Below are 16616 nucleotides of genomic sequence, written 5' to 3'. Positions count from 1 at the left end.
AGAACAAAATTAAGTTTCTAAAGAAGAAAAAAAGATCAGCAATTTTCAATACTCTAAGTATCTATCAAATTCTTCTAAAGTACTGTCTATAGCTTTATAGTACTCCGTGAGTCAGACAATAGTGACAAAAAGACATGCTTTTGTTCAAATCACACACGGTGGGATTACATGTGAACTGACCCTCCATGCATTAATTGAAGACAAAGCTTTTCTTTAAGCTCATTATTGCTCTTATAGATAGACTGGCAAGTTTAGAAAGTTTACTGCTCTTCTCAGTTTTCCAACTTAAGAAGTTTGTTTTAAAAGTACAGATGCATAGCAGGAACTAAACCCAAATTTTGTAAGTTCCATTACTACTTTCAGTGCAAAAAACAAAGTGTATATACAAAGAATGAGACAGGGAGAAAGAAAACAGAACAAAACTATCTTCAGCAACTTCATAACAGTTTAAACAGCATAACAGCTACAGTCTTTAATAAAGAAAAGAAACAGTAGGCAAGTTTTCCTCCTAACTGTATTAAGTGTCTTGAAAAAACTATAAGCAGCCCTAGTGATAAAAAGATAGATCATTTCACCAGTTCTCGCTAGGAGTTTGATCTTCTAGAGCCACTGATATCAAGGGAAGCATGATTATATCTTAAATGCACTATTTAAAGTCTCAGTTAAGAAAGTAAAATCACATTACCTTGTTTCATTATAATTTTAGAGAACTGAACACACCGAGTTTCTGAAACATAATTAAAGCTATTTTGAGACCGCAGCACCAACCAAAAACTCAAACATGCTTTTAGTCACCACATTATTTCAGGAAATTGTTCAGAAACTTTTCTGGGATCTGAGTGAAAAGATGAGAAATAGAAGGGTGGAGAGGATCTACAGGAAGGTTTGTATTTCCTCCATTTTTTGCTTAATCTGCCAAAAAAATTGTTCCAGACTGTCACATTACCAAGATTGCAACTAACATTACCACACCACTTACATTGTATTGCAAATAACAACAGTGTAGTGGCTCAGAGTAATAACTACCAAATTTCCATGCTCAGCAGCAAAAAAAGCAAAATAGCATAGGTGAGCACTTCCATTTAATTAATTTTGTTTGTTACTAAAATAACAAGAACTACCAACTAAATAAAAATAAAAGCCAGTTATTCTGCTGGTCTATTCCATTGAGAATAGAGTTCATTATAAATTAAACCAGGGATCTTCCCTATAAAAAGAAGGTCCAGTACACAAAGAAGAACAGTGATAAAAGATAGCTGCTAAACTGCCTGAAAAATAACATGCAAGAGATCACCCCAGATTTGGTAAATCCTGGCAAACACCAAGTGTTTAGAATTCCCTTTAACATCACCAGCACTCTGCAGGGTGTACTCAGCATCCCACAGAACCTGCACTTGTTTTTGTCTAGGGGCCTCAAAAAAAAAAAAATCATAGCAACTGTGAAGTATGAAATTTTTAAGTTTCATTCTCAAATAGTCTCCTTAATGAGCAGGTGGTATTCTCTAACACAAAATAATCATCTAAATTGTAAGGGTCTGTATTACAACTAGAACTCAAGCCAAGAGGAACATAGTCAAGGAATGTACTTGAAAGACCTGTTCCACAAATGCTAAGGACAAAAGAATTATCATTTTAGAATCACATTCTTCATCTTCATTTTTTCCCTGAATCAGAAAGGTGCAAATTTTTCTCAAAAGCAGAAACAAATTTATCTTGCTTCCTGTCAAACAAGGTATTTCCTCAGCTATATGGTTCATTTACTCCATAACCAAGTTTTACTTTGAACATCAATGTAGTATGTGCTTGTCCTTGTTCTGAGCAAAGTTAGTACACAACAACATATGATCTACAATGACTATACATACAGCATCTACTCAGTACTTTGTTCAAACATTGTGGATGTAACTTCCTCCTAGCACTGCCCACACTTAAAAGCAGCTTCATGAAAGTTTTTGGAAAAAAAATAAGTCAGACTTTATATCATGATATACAAAAACTTTACTAAGTAAAAAGTTTTTGAACAATAATTTTTATAAATTCAGACAAAGTGAAAACAGCACCCTCTTGATTCTTTGGTCCTTCAGAGAATGCAGGCCCACAATACAACACCACCAGCAGAGAAGCCAATTTTTAAACAGCTTTCTATTCCTATCCCAAAGTGCAGTTCAGCATCTTCTCAGGGCTGCTGATACAGCTGTTCACCAGCTGTGCTACAAACCACCAAAATGATCACTTAAAACCAGATACTTTTAACCAAGATCATTTCAGTGACCCAGTTTTGCAGAACAGCCTCATAAACAATCCAGGCATAAGTGAAAATCCTGAAAGGTCTTTACATCCTGGGTAAAGTTCTTACCAACAGACTTCTCCCAAAAGAAAACTCAGGCTGCAATTATATCCTCAAAATGCAAGAAATGCACACAGAGAAAGCATACTGAAATCCCCTGCATGTTAAGGTATCTTAGATTTGCCTTAAGTTGGTAGCTTGATTCCTCAGATACCTTGGAACGAGTATGTGCCACCTAGTGCATCAGTCACAGCCAAGCAAATAAAAATAACTTACCAAACGCCTAGCAAATTCTTTATTTTCTGAAAGAAATCCATATCCTGGGTGTACCTTGGAAAACAAAAAAAAAAAATCCAAGCTGATTAAGTTCTGAAACCAGACACCAAAACTGCTAGCATGTTTTCAGATACAGGGGATAGTAAAGTAGATCATTAAGCATTTAAATAGGTAGAATACCTTAAGAAACTCTCTTAACACACTGATTTTTCTGTCCTAGCTTAAGTTGTTGAGCTACCATTTCTGAAACAAACTTTCCCTATTAAACTAAGGAGAAAAGGGTTGCTTGCAGAGCAAATGGAGCTGTTTGCAGAACAAATGGGCATTCCTTTTGGTGAGTCGCCTTTTGCTCTTTTTAGCTCTTATTGCAGATTTCCTCAAATATGCTCATCTACTCTCCTCAGTAACCACTAGCAAGTACTCTGTATCCCAAAATATTTCCATCACTAACCAACAACGTACAACAACGGTACACAGGTCCACAGTCATAAGCCCCCTACCTCTAGTGACCCTGACTAGAGAGCACAACATACAGTCTCTTCATTAGTCAAGTCAAGCATCCTGTGTGCCTCATTTGCTACTCACACCCCAATATACAGCTTAATTACTTGAGAGTAGCATGAGAAAGTTTTCATTTTACTTCTTGCAATTCACATAAGATTCTTGATCTAATATACTCTGACAGACAAAGCATAAGCCATTTCATTCACCTCCAGAAACTCAAAGGGAGCAGTTTACTGGTTTTCTTCATAGGAAAGTTTCTGGCCCCGGAAGGCACTGTACCAAAACAATGTTTGAAAGAAATCTCAGTGCTGATCCAACTGTTCAAGGGTAGTTAGTGTTGCTGATATATACACATAAATTTTATTTTAATAAATGCTTTGTGTACAGTAGCTCTGAATAATACATTTATTTCACTGATAGAACAAAGAACATTAGCAATGTGAACACGACTACATATTAGTTTTTCCTACTGATTCCTGTTAAGCTTTGAATCTCCAGCCAACTTGGAGTGAAAAAAAGGCAGACTTGCCCACATTTACACAAATAAGCTAACGCACATTTTGTAAACATTCGGAAACAAAAGCAATTATGGGATGCACCATTTAGCTTCCTGCAAGTAACATTTACACAATATAGAAAAGGATTCAAATGAAGTTTAAGCAAAAGCCTTTCTGAACACACTTTGTAAAACATTCAAAAAAAGCCATTATGGCATATAAAGGGTTAGCACTCAAAACTAATTGGGATTTTTTTTTCCCCCAGCAAATTTGGAAATGAACTGAAGCTGCTCCCTGGTGTGAAAGCTGAATCCAGCAGCCACCTGCAGGATCAGCAACCAGTGCTGCCAGATGCTACAAAGCCTTTGATTTCCAGTAGCGATTTCAGACACATTTAACTCATGTGACATGAACTAACTGGAATAGCATATTCAATCACTTCCCCCCCCCATACACCTTTAAAAAAAAATACAAACTCTGGCTTTTCTGCTTTCTATATATGAAACAGCTGCAGCAGATAGACACATTCAGACTCACAGCTTGGGCCCTGGTTTTCCTAATGACTTCCATGATGGCATCCATGTTGAGGTAGCTTTTGCTGGTGGGAGCTGGGCCAACACAGACAGCTTCATCCGCCATTTTCACGTGAACCTGAAGAGGCAATATTCTGCATTAACAGATGCTCCCAGCAAAAATAATTAACATCACCCAGTTACATGCACACAAATCTGATTGTGTCAGAGATCATTTACATACCATAACCACTCTTAAAATACACACTGAAATTACCAACACTGGCATACAAGTACTTGCACAATAAATCTCATTTCATTTAACTCTGAGCTTAAGTCACTGTCAAAACTCTCTATTGTTCTAATACATAATTTTGAATTTGATTAAATAAAATCAAGACAAACAATTTCAGCTTCCTATATTGAAAATCTATATGTAAATTCAGACTAAAAACTACTTTGTTACTTGTAACCTGGGTAGTCTAATATCTTAATACTTAATAACAAACATTCATGACCAGTTCTAAGCAGGCTCCCCAGGAAGTTGGGGATAATTAGAGTGAATTGAATGAAGGGATGCAATGAGTGTCCCTGCACAGCATCAGGTCAGCACCATGCACAAATTAAAGCCTATGACTAAAGAGTTCAATATCACTACACGTGAACCAGAAAATCTTGAGAATTATTTAAGCAGGCTCATGTTTGATTTCTAATCCATTGTATCCTCATTTATATGCATTTGCCAAATATTTTTTAGTCAAACAAAAAAGGGACAAATATCTCCAACATTTTACCAGAAGTACTAAAATAGCTAGGTTTGAAGTTAGAAGTCTTCTTACATCTCACAAGAATGCTTATCTTTAAGTTTAAAAAGTTTAATTAGATTGGCCTTTAACGTGTTTTCTGAATTCAGAATACTTCTCTTTGAAGATACACATATTACCATGAAAGCAAGCAACCAGTTTTTCCTCATTCTGCTTTTTGTAAACTCCCTTTCAGTGTGTATTCAAGAAAGCATGCCATTGCTTAAACTGTGTAAGGCTCTCATTCTAAACAAGTCTTACTGACAGCTAACAATTTGGCATTTCCAATGCCTACCAATTTTTAAAACAATTTGATATCATCTTAATCACTTGAAACTGAGACTATATTATCTAAAAATAGTGTTCTTTTAGAAAATTAGTATTAATTTCTAGTAGTATTAATTCTAATTATTTTAGTATTATTTTAATATATATTTGAGAAATATAAGACCCTGAGATGAGTTCAGTTGGTCAGAGCATGGTGCAAATAATACTAAGCTTGTGGTTTTGATCCCTGTATGAGTCATTCACTTAAGAGCTGGACTCTATCATGACTATCATCCTTGTGGGTCCCTTCCAACTCAAAATATTCTGTGACTCTGCACAATATTTTTTGTTTATTAACAGGAAACTTGTTCTTTGAGAAAAGGTATTTTATTTGCAAGTCGTATGAAGGCTGTCAAGTGGGTCAAACTAGTTAGAAGTTATAGTCTGGATACACTACTGACTCATTCAGAAGAAACAAGCCCGAAAAAAAAAAATCAAAAAACACCTACAAACACTGACAAGCAGCACTTAGACTATTTTGAACAATACAATAAGAAATAAATAGCAGGTAAATACAACTAACATGTATGACAAGGAAGAGTGTCACTTACTGAGCATTTTAATTTTTTCTTCAGTTTTATTGACCTTTTCTGAACTTGGCAAAAGTTAATCCTACCAACAAGAAGCATGTTAACTTGCCACCTAATTCCACATTTCTTTCTGGAGGCATCTCTTAAATAGCTTCTGAGTTTGCTATATTGTCAAGTATATGGGAGTTCACATAACCTCCTGGAATCACCACATATTTCACATTTCAACACTTGCTTCTATAAAGTCACAACTGTTTTATCACTGCAGCATTCGTCTCACAATATAAACAGAACACAACAAAAAAAAAATCTTAGAGCACTAGCACAGACAATCACACAGCAGGTTTTAGTGCTTTCTAGTACATACACCTTAGTAATTAAGTAATCTATTTTGATCAAATGCTATCAAGATCAGTCTGTGTCATCCTTCCTGCAACATTAACTTGAAGAAACACCATGTGCTCCTTTACCTTTACAAGCAGTGTATATGCTTGAAGTTGTTCTGAATACCAATGTGGCTTACATTTCTGAACAAAGTCATTCAAGCTTAATTAAGAATGTATGTTTTACAAAACCAAGAGCTTCCTTATAGAATCAACTAAATATCATTAGCTATTTCTAGGTATCAGGATGAAAACCTCACACTCACCCACTTCTTGCACTAAGACACCAATACAGTCCCACTAGTACCAAAAGCAGCCATAGAAGATATTGCAAGCCAATTGATTTTATACATATAAACAGTCTTGTACACTTTTCCACAATATTCCCCCACTCCTTTCTGCAATGTTTCATTGCTATTCAACTCTAAAGAGTTTCAACTCTTCCTTTCCCACATTACCCTGTAACCTGGTAAATCCATTTCTCTTTGTTCACCTTACTGCAAGTTGTTGGTGTCTCTAGTTTGGTGCCAATTCAGCCGTGAGTGCACCAGCCAAATCTCTCCCAAAAAAACCAGGTCTCCATTCCACCTCCACTAGTTCAAAACTGCTAGATTTTCGAGATCAAATGACAGCTGTTCCATGTAGGGGGCTTCTCATATCTACTTTTATTGTGAGTAAACCAGTACACAAACTGGAAATCTGCTACTTAGTAATTAATAATGACAATTCCCCTTAGCATTAATACTTCTTTGACAATGCATTGTAGTTCATGAAGAACACCCCAAATATTGTAACACAAATACAATATAGATTTTTTTAGTATAGTACAAATGTAATTACTAGTAAACATAAGAAAAGCTATCATTTGAGTCTATATGACAATTGAAACTTTCAGCTTACTACCAAGTACTGCTTACCTCGCACAGTAATTCACTAAACTTTTTCCTCTGCAGAAGCTAACTTATAATGCAAAATTTCTAGACAGTCCAAAGAATCCAGCAACTCCCCTTCCTCAAGCACCATAAATTTCAAATTTATTGATTTTCAAATTCAAGGATTGCTTAAGTACTTGACTTAAATCACATAATCCTCAGTATTCAAAACCTGTCCTTAACAGCTAAAACCTCAGAGGTATAATTTCTCCCTTTTCTGTTTTAGTTCACAAAAAACCCCAATGTCAACAAAAACAAAGAAGCAAGTCCCAGGAGGTTCTTGAAAAAAATGCAATTCCTTCATAAATATCTGAATTGACCCTGCAATCTCAAGCATGAATGGATAACAACAAAGGCCGGAAAACAGTTGAAACTAAGTGCTTAATGGTTTATACTGCAGGTTTTAATCATATTGGGCTACCTAGGCCTCAAGAGAGAAGTCTCAGGCAGCTACCAAAGGGTTGTTATGTTACAGAACACAAACTACTAGAAATCATGGAAAGACATCTTCTGTGTAAAAGCAGTTTAGTTTCTGTAAGAGTTTTACACTTTAAGTAGTCTTTTTCATAAAGGCTGATTATAGTTCAAAAATAAAAAAAACCCAAAACCTACTGAATCTTCATTTTATAGAACCTCAACCTAATTCAAAAACTAGAGACTAAGTACAGTCACCTATGGAAATCCAAACCAATCACAATCAGCCAACCAGCTCATCACAGACTCCTGTACCTATGAGAAATAACTACTAATAATAAAACTCTGGATTTAACAAGGAGTCCTAGCAGAACAAAACTATCAGAATGAATACTATTAAATGGTGTAACTATTTTTGGATTAAGATACAGAGTCAGCTAGAAATAATTTGAAGTACATCAATTATTTTATTACACAAGTCTTCCTGACAATAGACAGACAAGAACAAGAACTAGCTCAAGTCCAACAACCTTATTCATTCAGAAACAAACTGCACAAAAGTGCCACTGGTTACAAAATTAGTTTAGGTCCAGGAGCCACCTTCAAGGCAAGGCATCTAAATAGCAAATCCTGCCCGATCTTTACACAGGAAGAGCTTCATGTTTCTTCACCACATTTCCAGCAAATAGGCATGTAAAGCAAGGAGTCCATTGGGGATGACCTGACAGTCATTTTTGGCCAGCACTGGTTTCAAGCACCACTCCAGGCTGCAGCAGCTCTCAGGGTGCAGTGTGCAGCAAGAGAACAGTAGCAGCAGTTGGGTTTGGAGATCCTTCTCTATTATGTTTCAGTATTTCAGGAGTATTTATAAACCAGGTTTGATGCAGGGTTTAGCATCATACTCCAGCAGGCAAATATGTCCATAACCCGAAATTTTGGATATGAACACCACAAAAGCAGTCAATATCTGCCCTGCAAATAACCCTATTTAGGAGGACTGCACTGAATGAGAGCTAGTACATACCCAAATTACCTAGATTATATTAGCTCTCCTTTATCCCAGAGAGTGACACATGTTCATTTGATAGTAGCATGCTCTCTTGCATAGCCATACTCTGAATTTACTGAATTATCCTCATAATTAAATCTGCATCTCAAATCATCATTTCAAGAAATCAAAATTAATAACTTGCTACCTAAAATATACATAGGTCTCCTAGAGGTGCTCTGTTTAACATAGCAGAATCAAGGTAACCTTCTCCACTCAGTTGCTGCAGATCCCAGTTGAAATCTCCATGATAAACAAATTAAATTTAAATATGTATGTCCCTCGACATTTAAACATAGAGAAGTTCTCAGTATGAATATAGAATGTATTAAAAATTATCTTAAGGCAAAGAACTAAAACACTTACTTTCAGTGCATATACAGTCTATAAAACAATCAAAGACACCACGAAAATGTACAGATCCCTAGCACTATAATTATTCAGCAGCTCAAGTTTGTTACCTTCTTATGGATCTGGTTCATGACAAAAAGTGCTTTTCTCTACAGTTTGTTTCACAATCATTCTTATTTACTAACTCCAAGTAAAGGCTGACTTTGTAAACAAAGAAAAATATATCTACATGTATTTCCTAATAGAGTTTTTAATATCATCTGCATACTTTCCACAGATGATTTTATACACTTCAGCAGTTTCTGAAGCTTATCATGTGACAGATGTAATTTACTTCAGTGTAAATGTCTAATTAACACATACACACACACTCTCCCCTTTTCCTCCATCTCTGAGGAGGTAAATATCTGGGATTCCCCTGTGTCCCAGTTTTTCAGGGTAGGTCAGCCCACACATCCCCAGGCCTCAACACAGGTTGATATTCATGCAGCAGAGACAGTTATACTGAGTTGCAGGCTGCATTTTCCCCCTAATTCTTCTGTGCTGTTTCAGAATTTATATGATAGAGAAACTGTTATAGCTACATATGCAGTGCTAATCAAACCTAAGAAGCAATTAAAACCACCTCAGTGAAGAGAACACTTTTGTTTGGTACACTAGATAAGATTGAGCATTGTTCAGACAAAGAAATCTAATCAAACAAGTCATTCTCCTTTTATAGCTCAAATCAATATTGCACATTGGAACAACATCCGTTGGTGCAAGTGGATTCACTTAATTGGCCCAAACTGCATAATACCGCTCAGCAAGACAAATCACAATTAGCTCAACCCATAAAATAGGGCTAATGAGTAAATCCTTTGTAAGGTAGCTAAAAAAACCAACCACCTCAAATCTTGCCAGCAACATTGCCAAAAGAGACAGACAAAACAGAACAAAAAGCCTGTGGCATTGAATAGTTTTGAGTTTAAAAAAACAAACAAACAAAAAAAAAAATCAAACAGATGCAAAAAAGGTTCAAGTTCACTGCTTTGCCAAAAACACATCTTTCATCTGACCCAAGTGTCTTTAGCAGCTTGACATTAAAATACTTATTGTATTATTGGTGTATGTATGAGCACGTTGTGCACAGTAGTCATACAGCCTTTAAAGTGCTATCTACAAAGAAATACTGCCACACCATTACAGCATTTAACCCTAAAACAAAATAATGGAAACATGCCTAAAGCACACAAAAAACCAAAACCGTGAAAGACAAAAATAGCATAACTATCCTGTATTTCCCATATTTAATTTTACTCAACACTCCAAAAACCTAAATAAAAATTCATGCAAATAAACAGGTTAATCTGTAGCGTCAACATGAATAGATTTCTCTGCAAGTCTATTTTAAACTATTTTAACTGAATGGCCCACAAATAGTTACACAAGGACTGTGTAAAATAATTCTTCAGTGGCCTTCAAAACATGTTTTGGTGAAGAGCATTTACTTACATCCCCCTCCAAGTCCACAATGACCCTCAAAACAGCCCATCCATCTGCAAGGTTAGATCCCTGGTTCATGGAGACCAGCTGAGAAAAAAATTTAAAAATAACACCCTCTTCTTTACGTGCCGGTCTTGCCATTCAAGTTTGCCAGCTGGTCAAAAAATGAAGACAGTAAACAACCTCAGTAACCAAGGGCCTCAAAAGTCCGCAGTTTTCAACTAACATTAAAATTAACGGATCCAGGTTGAACTGAACAATCACTAAAAGACAAGCAACATGAATCAGGCAAGGAAAACTGCATTTATAACAACACCAAGAGAAAGCACATTTCAACATATATCAAGATTTTCATCTGTCTGCATTCTTGCTTATACGCGTGAATTAATTTTTGTAACCTTAAGAAAAGAAAAAGTAAATCTTCATTCTCTCTTCCATAGATGAAGCTCTGGAACACTTTGCTGCTAAAAAGACACAGTTTTACTTGCATCATGAAGAGGAAAGGACTCCCCATTGTACCTAGAGGCCTGATCACTCCTACTGTGAAAACCAGTCCATGCTAAAGCTATCAGGGAGTGATACTCTCAAACTGTGTGGGACAAGCAAATAAATGCCTCCTGAGTCCTGAAAACATTACTGATAAGACTCTAGAGATGAGTTCCAGAATGGCCTTGGCTCCCAAAAGCCTTTTCCTACATGCTTATTCTTTGACAGATAGCTTCAATGAAGCACCTTCTAGAACAATGACGAGAAAGAAGGCTTCTCTGTCAGAATTTCATTGCAAGTGCTTACTGTGTTGAGCCCTCCAACTAGTAGACAAGTTTGCTATAGAAAATTTAGCAGAATGAAGTAGTTAATCTGTATCACAACCTCCAACATGTTTTACTCAACACCAACCAGGAACAGACTTTATTAGAGTAACTGAGAAAGTAGGTCAGTAGTCACCTTGCTCACTAATCTACCTTTGGATGAACTGAACGATTAACAGAGGTAGAGCAATCAGGAGGGGAAAACCAGAATGTCTCAATCTAACTCCAAGCCCCTGGATCAGTAGCAGAACACATTAACAATCTTGAGGGAAAAGCACTCCCCTTGCCTCCTTCCACTGGTGTTTCCCTTGGTGGGAGAGCTACCAAGTTCCTTCGCTCAAATGAAAATAGGAAGCAGCACAGCCACTCAACACAAAACTTTGCAGACTTATTTCACAGCACCCCAGACATCAGCAAGCTTGCAACTGCATTCTTATGCCTGCAGACTGTTTTTACTTTGAAATACATTATCTAGAGCAAGTCTCCAGGACAAACAGGAGATTTTTAGTTCAGAGCATACACTAACAATTTGGGAATGAACTTCATGTATTTACCAAAGAAAAAGAGTCTCCATCTGTTGCAGGAATTGAGGAGTTCAATCATATTTATTTAGAGCAATCCACTATGCTCTGTGAGGATGCTCGAGTTTCATCTTTGCAGTGTATATGATTCTGCACTTTAAGTGTTTGGGAAAAAGAATTAAGTTTTTTGTGATGTTAACAAAATAGTGATGCCCTACAGTGTTTTCAGTAGCCTCCCTGCATTTCAAACACATCTGCACCCACATGTCAGCCTTTCCCTAATGGAATCTCAGCTTCTAAGCACATTAGCAAAGCAATAGGACAGATCTTTCGCATGCTGTTTCTTTTTCCTGCCTCTCCCAAAAACATGCTCACCAAGGAATGCATTTGACGCATGCTTCTTTGTTTTGCTTTCTAAAGGGGTTAAGACATGTATGAGATGGGAAAACTGGTAGCTAAGCAGGTCTAGGAAACAATATCACATGGTAGGAAGAGTAGTCAACTACAGAACTTCATACAGTAGAGATTTAGTTCTTAATTAAGCTAGATATTGAGAAGACACATGGGATTCAGAAAAAGTAGGTTAAACTCAGCCACAGTACAAAGCAACACATAATATACACTGGTAACATGCTTCTACCCAGCATTTTCAGCTTTGTTTTGGATAGAGTTCCAATTTCAGACAGATGGACACATTACACAGCCATTCAGATGGCTACAGATGGATGGAATGCAGAAGCTACTTCCAGCATCCAAAGATCAGAGATTCCTAAAACCAGTCTAGTGTTGAGAGAACAGCTCACTACAGCAAGGTAAATTCACAGCTACCTGGCATTTCAACTACACAACAGTACTTAATAGAATGGTGAAAAGGGAAATGTGGACATCAACTAAATGCAACAAAAAGATTAACTTTTTTTTAAAATCACAAATACAAGATGCAAATCCACAGTGAGTTATGTTCTTACCAGTTGTGGACTAACTTCAGGCCAAATATGAACTATGTATTGCGACTTACATTAAGCTTCTCAATAAGCCTCATTTTAGGCATATACAAAATGCCACTTAAAGGATGATCCCACCCCTAAACTCTCCTCCACACTCAGCTCCAGCAATTACAGTGCAGCTGAGACAGATCAATGAACTGAACAGACACAGTGGAAAAGTAATCTAAGGGGAGGGGAAATGAACCTTCTGTCAGATCAGCAGTTAAACCATCTCCCAGCCACATGACCATCAGATCCCATACAGTGAATGAATGAGAGGGGGCAGGAGAGCTCAAGCACTCCTTTCACAAGTAGTTTAGACTTAGAGGAACTTAGACATAATATGAAGCAAGTTCTACAATAGCAAATAATCCAAAGAAAATACCAGAAAAAACAGTTTGTGAGTGAATGCAGATTATCTTAAGGATGAAAAAACTCCAGAGCAGGTTTCCTAAAACACAGATTCTCCTCATGTTTATGCAATATAGATATGCTCAAAAGAAAAAATATATATGGACGTGTATGTATATATATACACACACATATACACAATCCTTAACCACTTCTAGATGCCCAGTGTGAGGAGTTTTTCCACTAACTACTAAAGCAGTACATATAATTAAAAATTACACCATAAAAATCTCAACATTACCATCATGGTCAGAATAATCTTATGCTTTTATGAGGAATTAAATACTTCAAAATGCCATTCAAAATATTCATAATATTATGTATTACATGACGACATTTATAGAATAGAACATTTTGTTTTCAAAATTCCACTAATGTGATTGTTCAGATTTCTTAAAAATCATTCTTTGCTTAGTTCTTAAATAAAATTGTTAGTTTTGCAAGAAAGTTACTTCTCTCCCAGTGTTTACTAATTATTCATTATAGCACAACTTCAAAGATAGTCCTCTATATAAAACCCATCCTAAGTTTTCTACCCTCAAAAGTCTGCTTTTGAAAGACAAGGCACCTTTGAGATTTCAAGATGAAGATGTCAAGAGGAAGTCTATAAAAACAGTGGAATGGAGAAAAAGCACCAAGCACTCCCAAAAACGACCGCACAGACAAGCAGTCTCACCAAGACAGCTCACCAAGTCTGTAAGGCCTGTGTACAGTCTAACAAACAGGAAGGAATAGACAAGGAGACCTGCACTGTCCAAATACAATTTTTACACAGTTACTACCAACACTGGACAATTCATTCATGGTAGCAGCTACTAGATTTTGTGGTCCCATCCTTTTACAGATCAACTAATAAAAATATTTTCAACCATTTCTTTTTCCTTACAGCCCCCATAGTTCTGCCATAGCTACAACTCAAATTGTAAAAATTTCATTTTCATATGATTCTAGAAAGATCTTTTATTTGCTTGGGGGTTTTTACTTTGAGTATTTTCCCTAACATGTCCATCTCCTAGCTTATTTCCCATGATACACACTTTTCCAACTTAAGTTAACTCAAGGACAGCAAGCAGAATCTTAGCCTTCATTGCTTCCCCTCCTATTAATCTTAAACAGAATTATTTCAGCACATCAAGCAGATTTAAAAACATGTCTTTGAGGAAACAGGTCTTGATATATAAAAGAGCATTCTTTGCAGGACACTACAAAGTTATCCCCATCCAAGCACAGATCTTGCTCCAGTGAACAGTAAAGTGCTCCTCTGCCACCTAGTTCCTACCCTTCTATGACAAGCCATCACTTCTGGGATTCTCTTTCTTCAGGCAAGAATTTCAGAAGTGCTAAGACAAATGCTCCATATCTTCACCTTTGAAGATTAAGTACAAGCTAGACACAATGAGAAGTACCACTACCAGAATAGCCTAATTACAGTACCATAAATATATGTAGCCTATATATACAAATTCTATTAATACATATTTAGATCTTCAATATAGCACACTTGGTCAATGCTAAATATATTTCATAAAGTAAAAGATAATTACATACTATACAGGCAACACCTGCTCAACACCAAAGGAAAGAAAACCTTTTCCACAAGGTGACAACTGTTTCCCTTTAAGAGGCACAAACTTTTGCATTCCTCACAACATATAGATAATATTCACAGCCCTAATAAATTAACCCATCCTTACACATAGTTTTATAAGCTATTGGAGTAAACATCTATATAAACAAATTCCTATTCCAAAAAAGCCTGGATTTAAAAAAAATCTTCCCAGGTTGCATGGAATCTACATAGCACAGCAACACACTCTCTTACAGAATGGTTCCTTCTAAATCCTCTTTCCTGTTAGCATTTAGGTTTGGGTTTTTTCCCCCTCCAACCTGCTAAATAAAGTCATATTTCCTGCTGACAGCAAATGATTGGTTTACCTTTAACTCCAGGGGGTTTAACTATCCATCCTTTAAGAAGCTTTGACAGTTTAACCTGCTGAGCTCACAGCACCCAAGGGAGGGTCTTACTTGCAGTTTTACTTCTGCTGCTGCTGACCACTAATACTGACTCCGCAGATAATGGATTTCAATAACAACCTCCTACAGGTTAACACTTTGGGTAGTAGCCATGATACTGCTTTAATTAAGCTAATACATGAAGGTTACAGTTTGGTAGAAAGTTGTATTAAATTTGGCAGTGCTTACAATAGCAGGAAAAATGCACATGTTCACCTGTCCAGTAGCTCTGGGATAAATCTGCCTACTGATATAATTCAGTTGGTTTAACTTTTAAGGTGGACAACATATTAATTCTATTTCCTCTAAATATGAATTTTTCCAGCATAACTGATAATTTCATGACGGATGGGAAATGGATGCCTCTAACCATGCTGAGCACAGAATGTGTCTACCTGGCATATAAATAGTCCATGCATTACAGTTGAAGGGTGCTGTGTTTGGTTTCTTTACTTTACAAGGTTTGGAGCATCCTGATAACAGAAAATACTGGCATTTTTATTTCCTTGAAGCTAAGGGTCTAACAAATTCTATATTTTAGCAAGCTATAAATTACATAAAAGCTTAAAGATTTAAAAAACATCTAGTTCAAAGTGGGAAATAATTCAGATTTACTGAAAACAAGCATTTGGCAAAATACAAAAGCTTGCAGATTGGAGTGTTTAAATACATTTTGCAGGCCAAGCATTCACCTACTCTTTTTCAACACAGCACTTAAAAGCACACATTCACTTCAAAAATAGAGAAAGGAAAGAGGTTCTTGGTTTAAAAATTTGATATTAACTTTACCTGCAAAAACATCCATTCGTTGGATTGTTATTTTTTGTTAAAGTACACAATCTGACAGACACTCTACAGAGTAATAATGAAGCAGCATGGGAGCCATTTAATATATTTCTTGATTAACTCATTGCCTGTCCAGTTCTCATTCAGACATGTGCTCACATGTCATAATCGTCATAACTCCCATCATCCCTACAGTTAACACACAAGCTCCTTGATTAGTGCACAACTCCCAGACGAGCCATTGCTAATGCTAAATAATTCCTTCCAGCCTCCTGCGACTATACCGCAGGCTCTCCAATTAAATATAATGTCTCTGATGAGCCATATTAATATGGACAAATTCCTGCCAGAGATTCTATCCCACTCACTTCCAAAGCAGCAACTGAAATAAAAAGAAAAAGGCTGTGTACATAAAAATTAGCCAAAAAAATTTTGCCACGAGGCTGTAACTACAAAACTTTGCTGTCACAAGTATGTTTTTCTTGGAGGTATCTGGGAAACTGGCATATTAATATAAGTTCACTGATAAATGGCAATGAGTAAATTACCATTTTAATAATTGAAAAGCAAGCATGTAAAACAGATAGCTTTTCAATCAGTTAATTACAATTAGCAATACCTAATCACATGTGATAAAATTAACTCAGATGACTTGCTGCTGGTATAGCAATTATATTCAGCCAACCTTGTGCATTAAGCATTATTTGAAATATTGGCATAGCTGTACACACCTACACAAAG

The 16616-nt window shown here is 36.4% G+C and overlaps 1 protein-coding gene across 2 annotated transcripts in view; it reads right to left on the bottom strand.

Moving 5' to 3' along the window:
- Window positions 1–16616, bottom strand: part of PCCA (propionyl-CoA carboxylase subunit alpha) — a 271414-nt gene that overhangs the window by 227382 nt on the left and 27416 nt on the right. For both annotated transcript variants that reach the window (XM_088159871.1, XM_014873333.2), the window contains exons 5-6: window positions 4102–4215; window positions 2564–2617 (exon numbers count right to left, since the gene is read on the bottom strand). In XM_088159871.1, the coding sequence (XP_088015997.1) occupies window positions 2564–2617; window positions 4102–4215 (168 nt within the window). The remainder of the gene's footprint in view (window positions 1–2563; window positions 2618–4101; window positions 4216–16616) is intronic.

The sequence above is a fragment of the Sturnus vulgaris genome, chromosome 2, assembly GCF_052056855.1.
Source record: "Sturnus vulgaris isolate bStuVul1 chromosome 2, bStuVul1.hap1, whole genome shotgun sequence".
Taxonomy (NCBI): domain Eukaryota; kingdom Metazoa; phylum Chordata; class Aves; order Passeriformes; family Sturnidae; genus Sturnus; species Sturnus vulgaris.
Note: the sequence above shows the minus strand (reverse complement) of the source record. Positions and strands in the feature narration are given on the sequence as shown.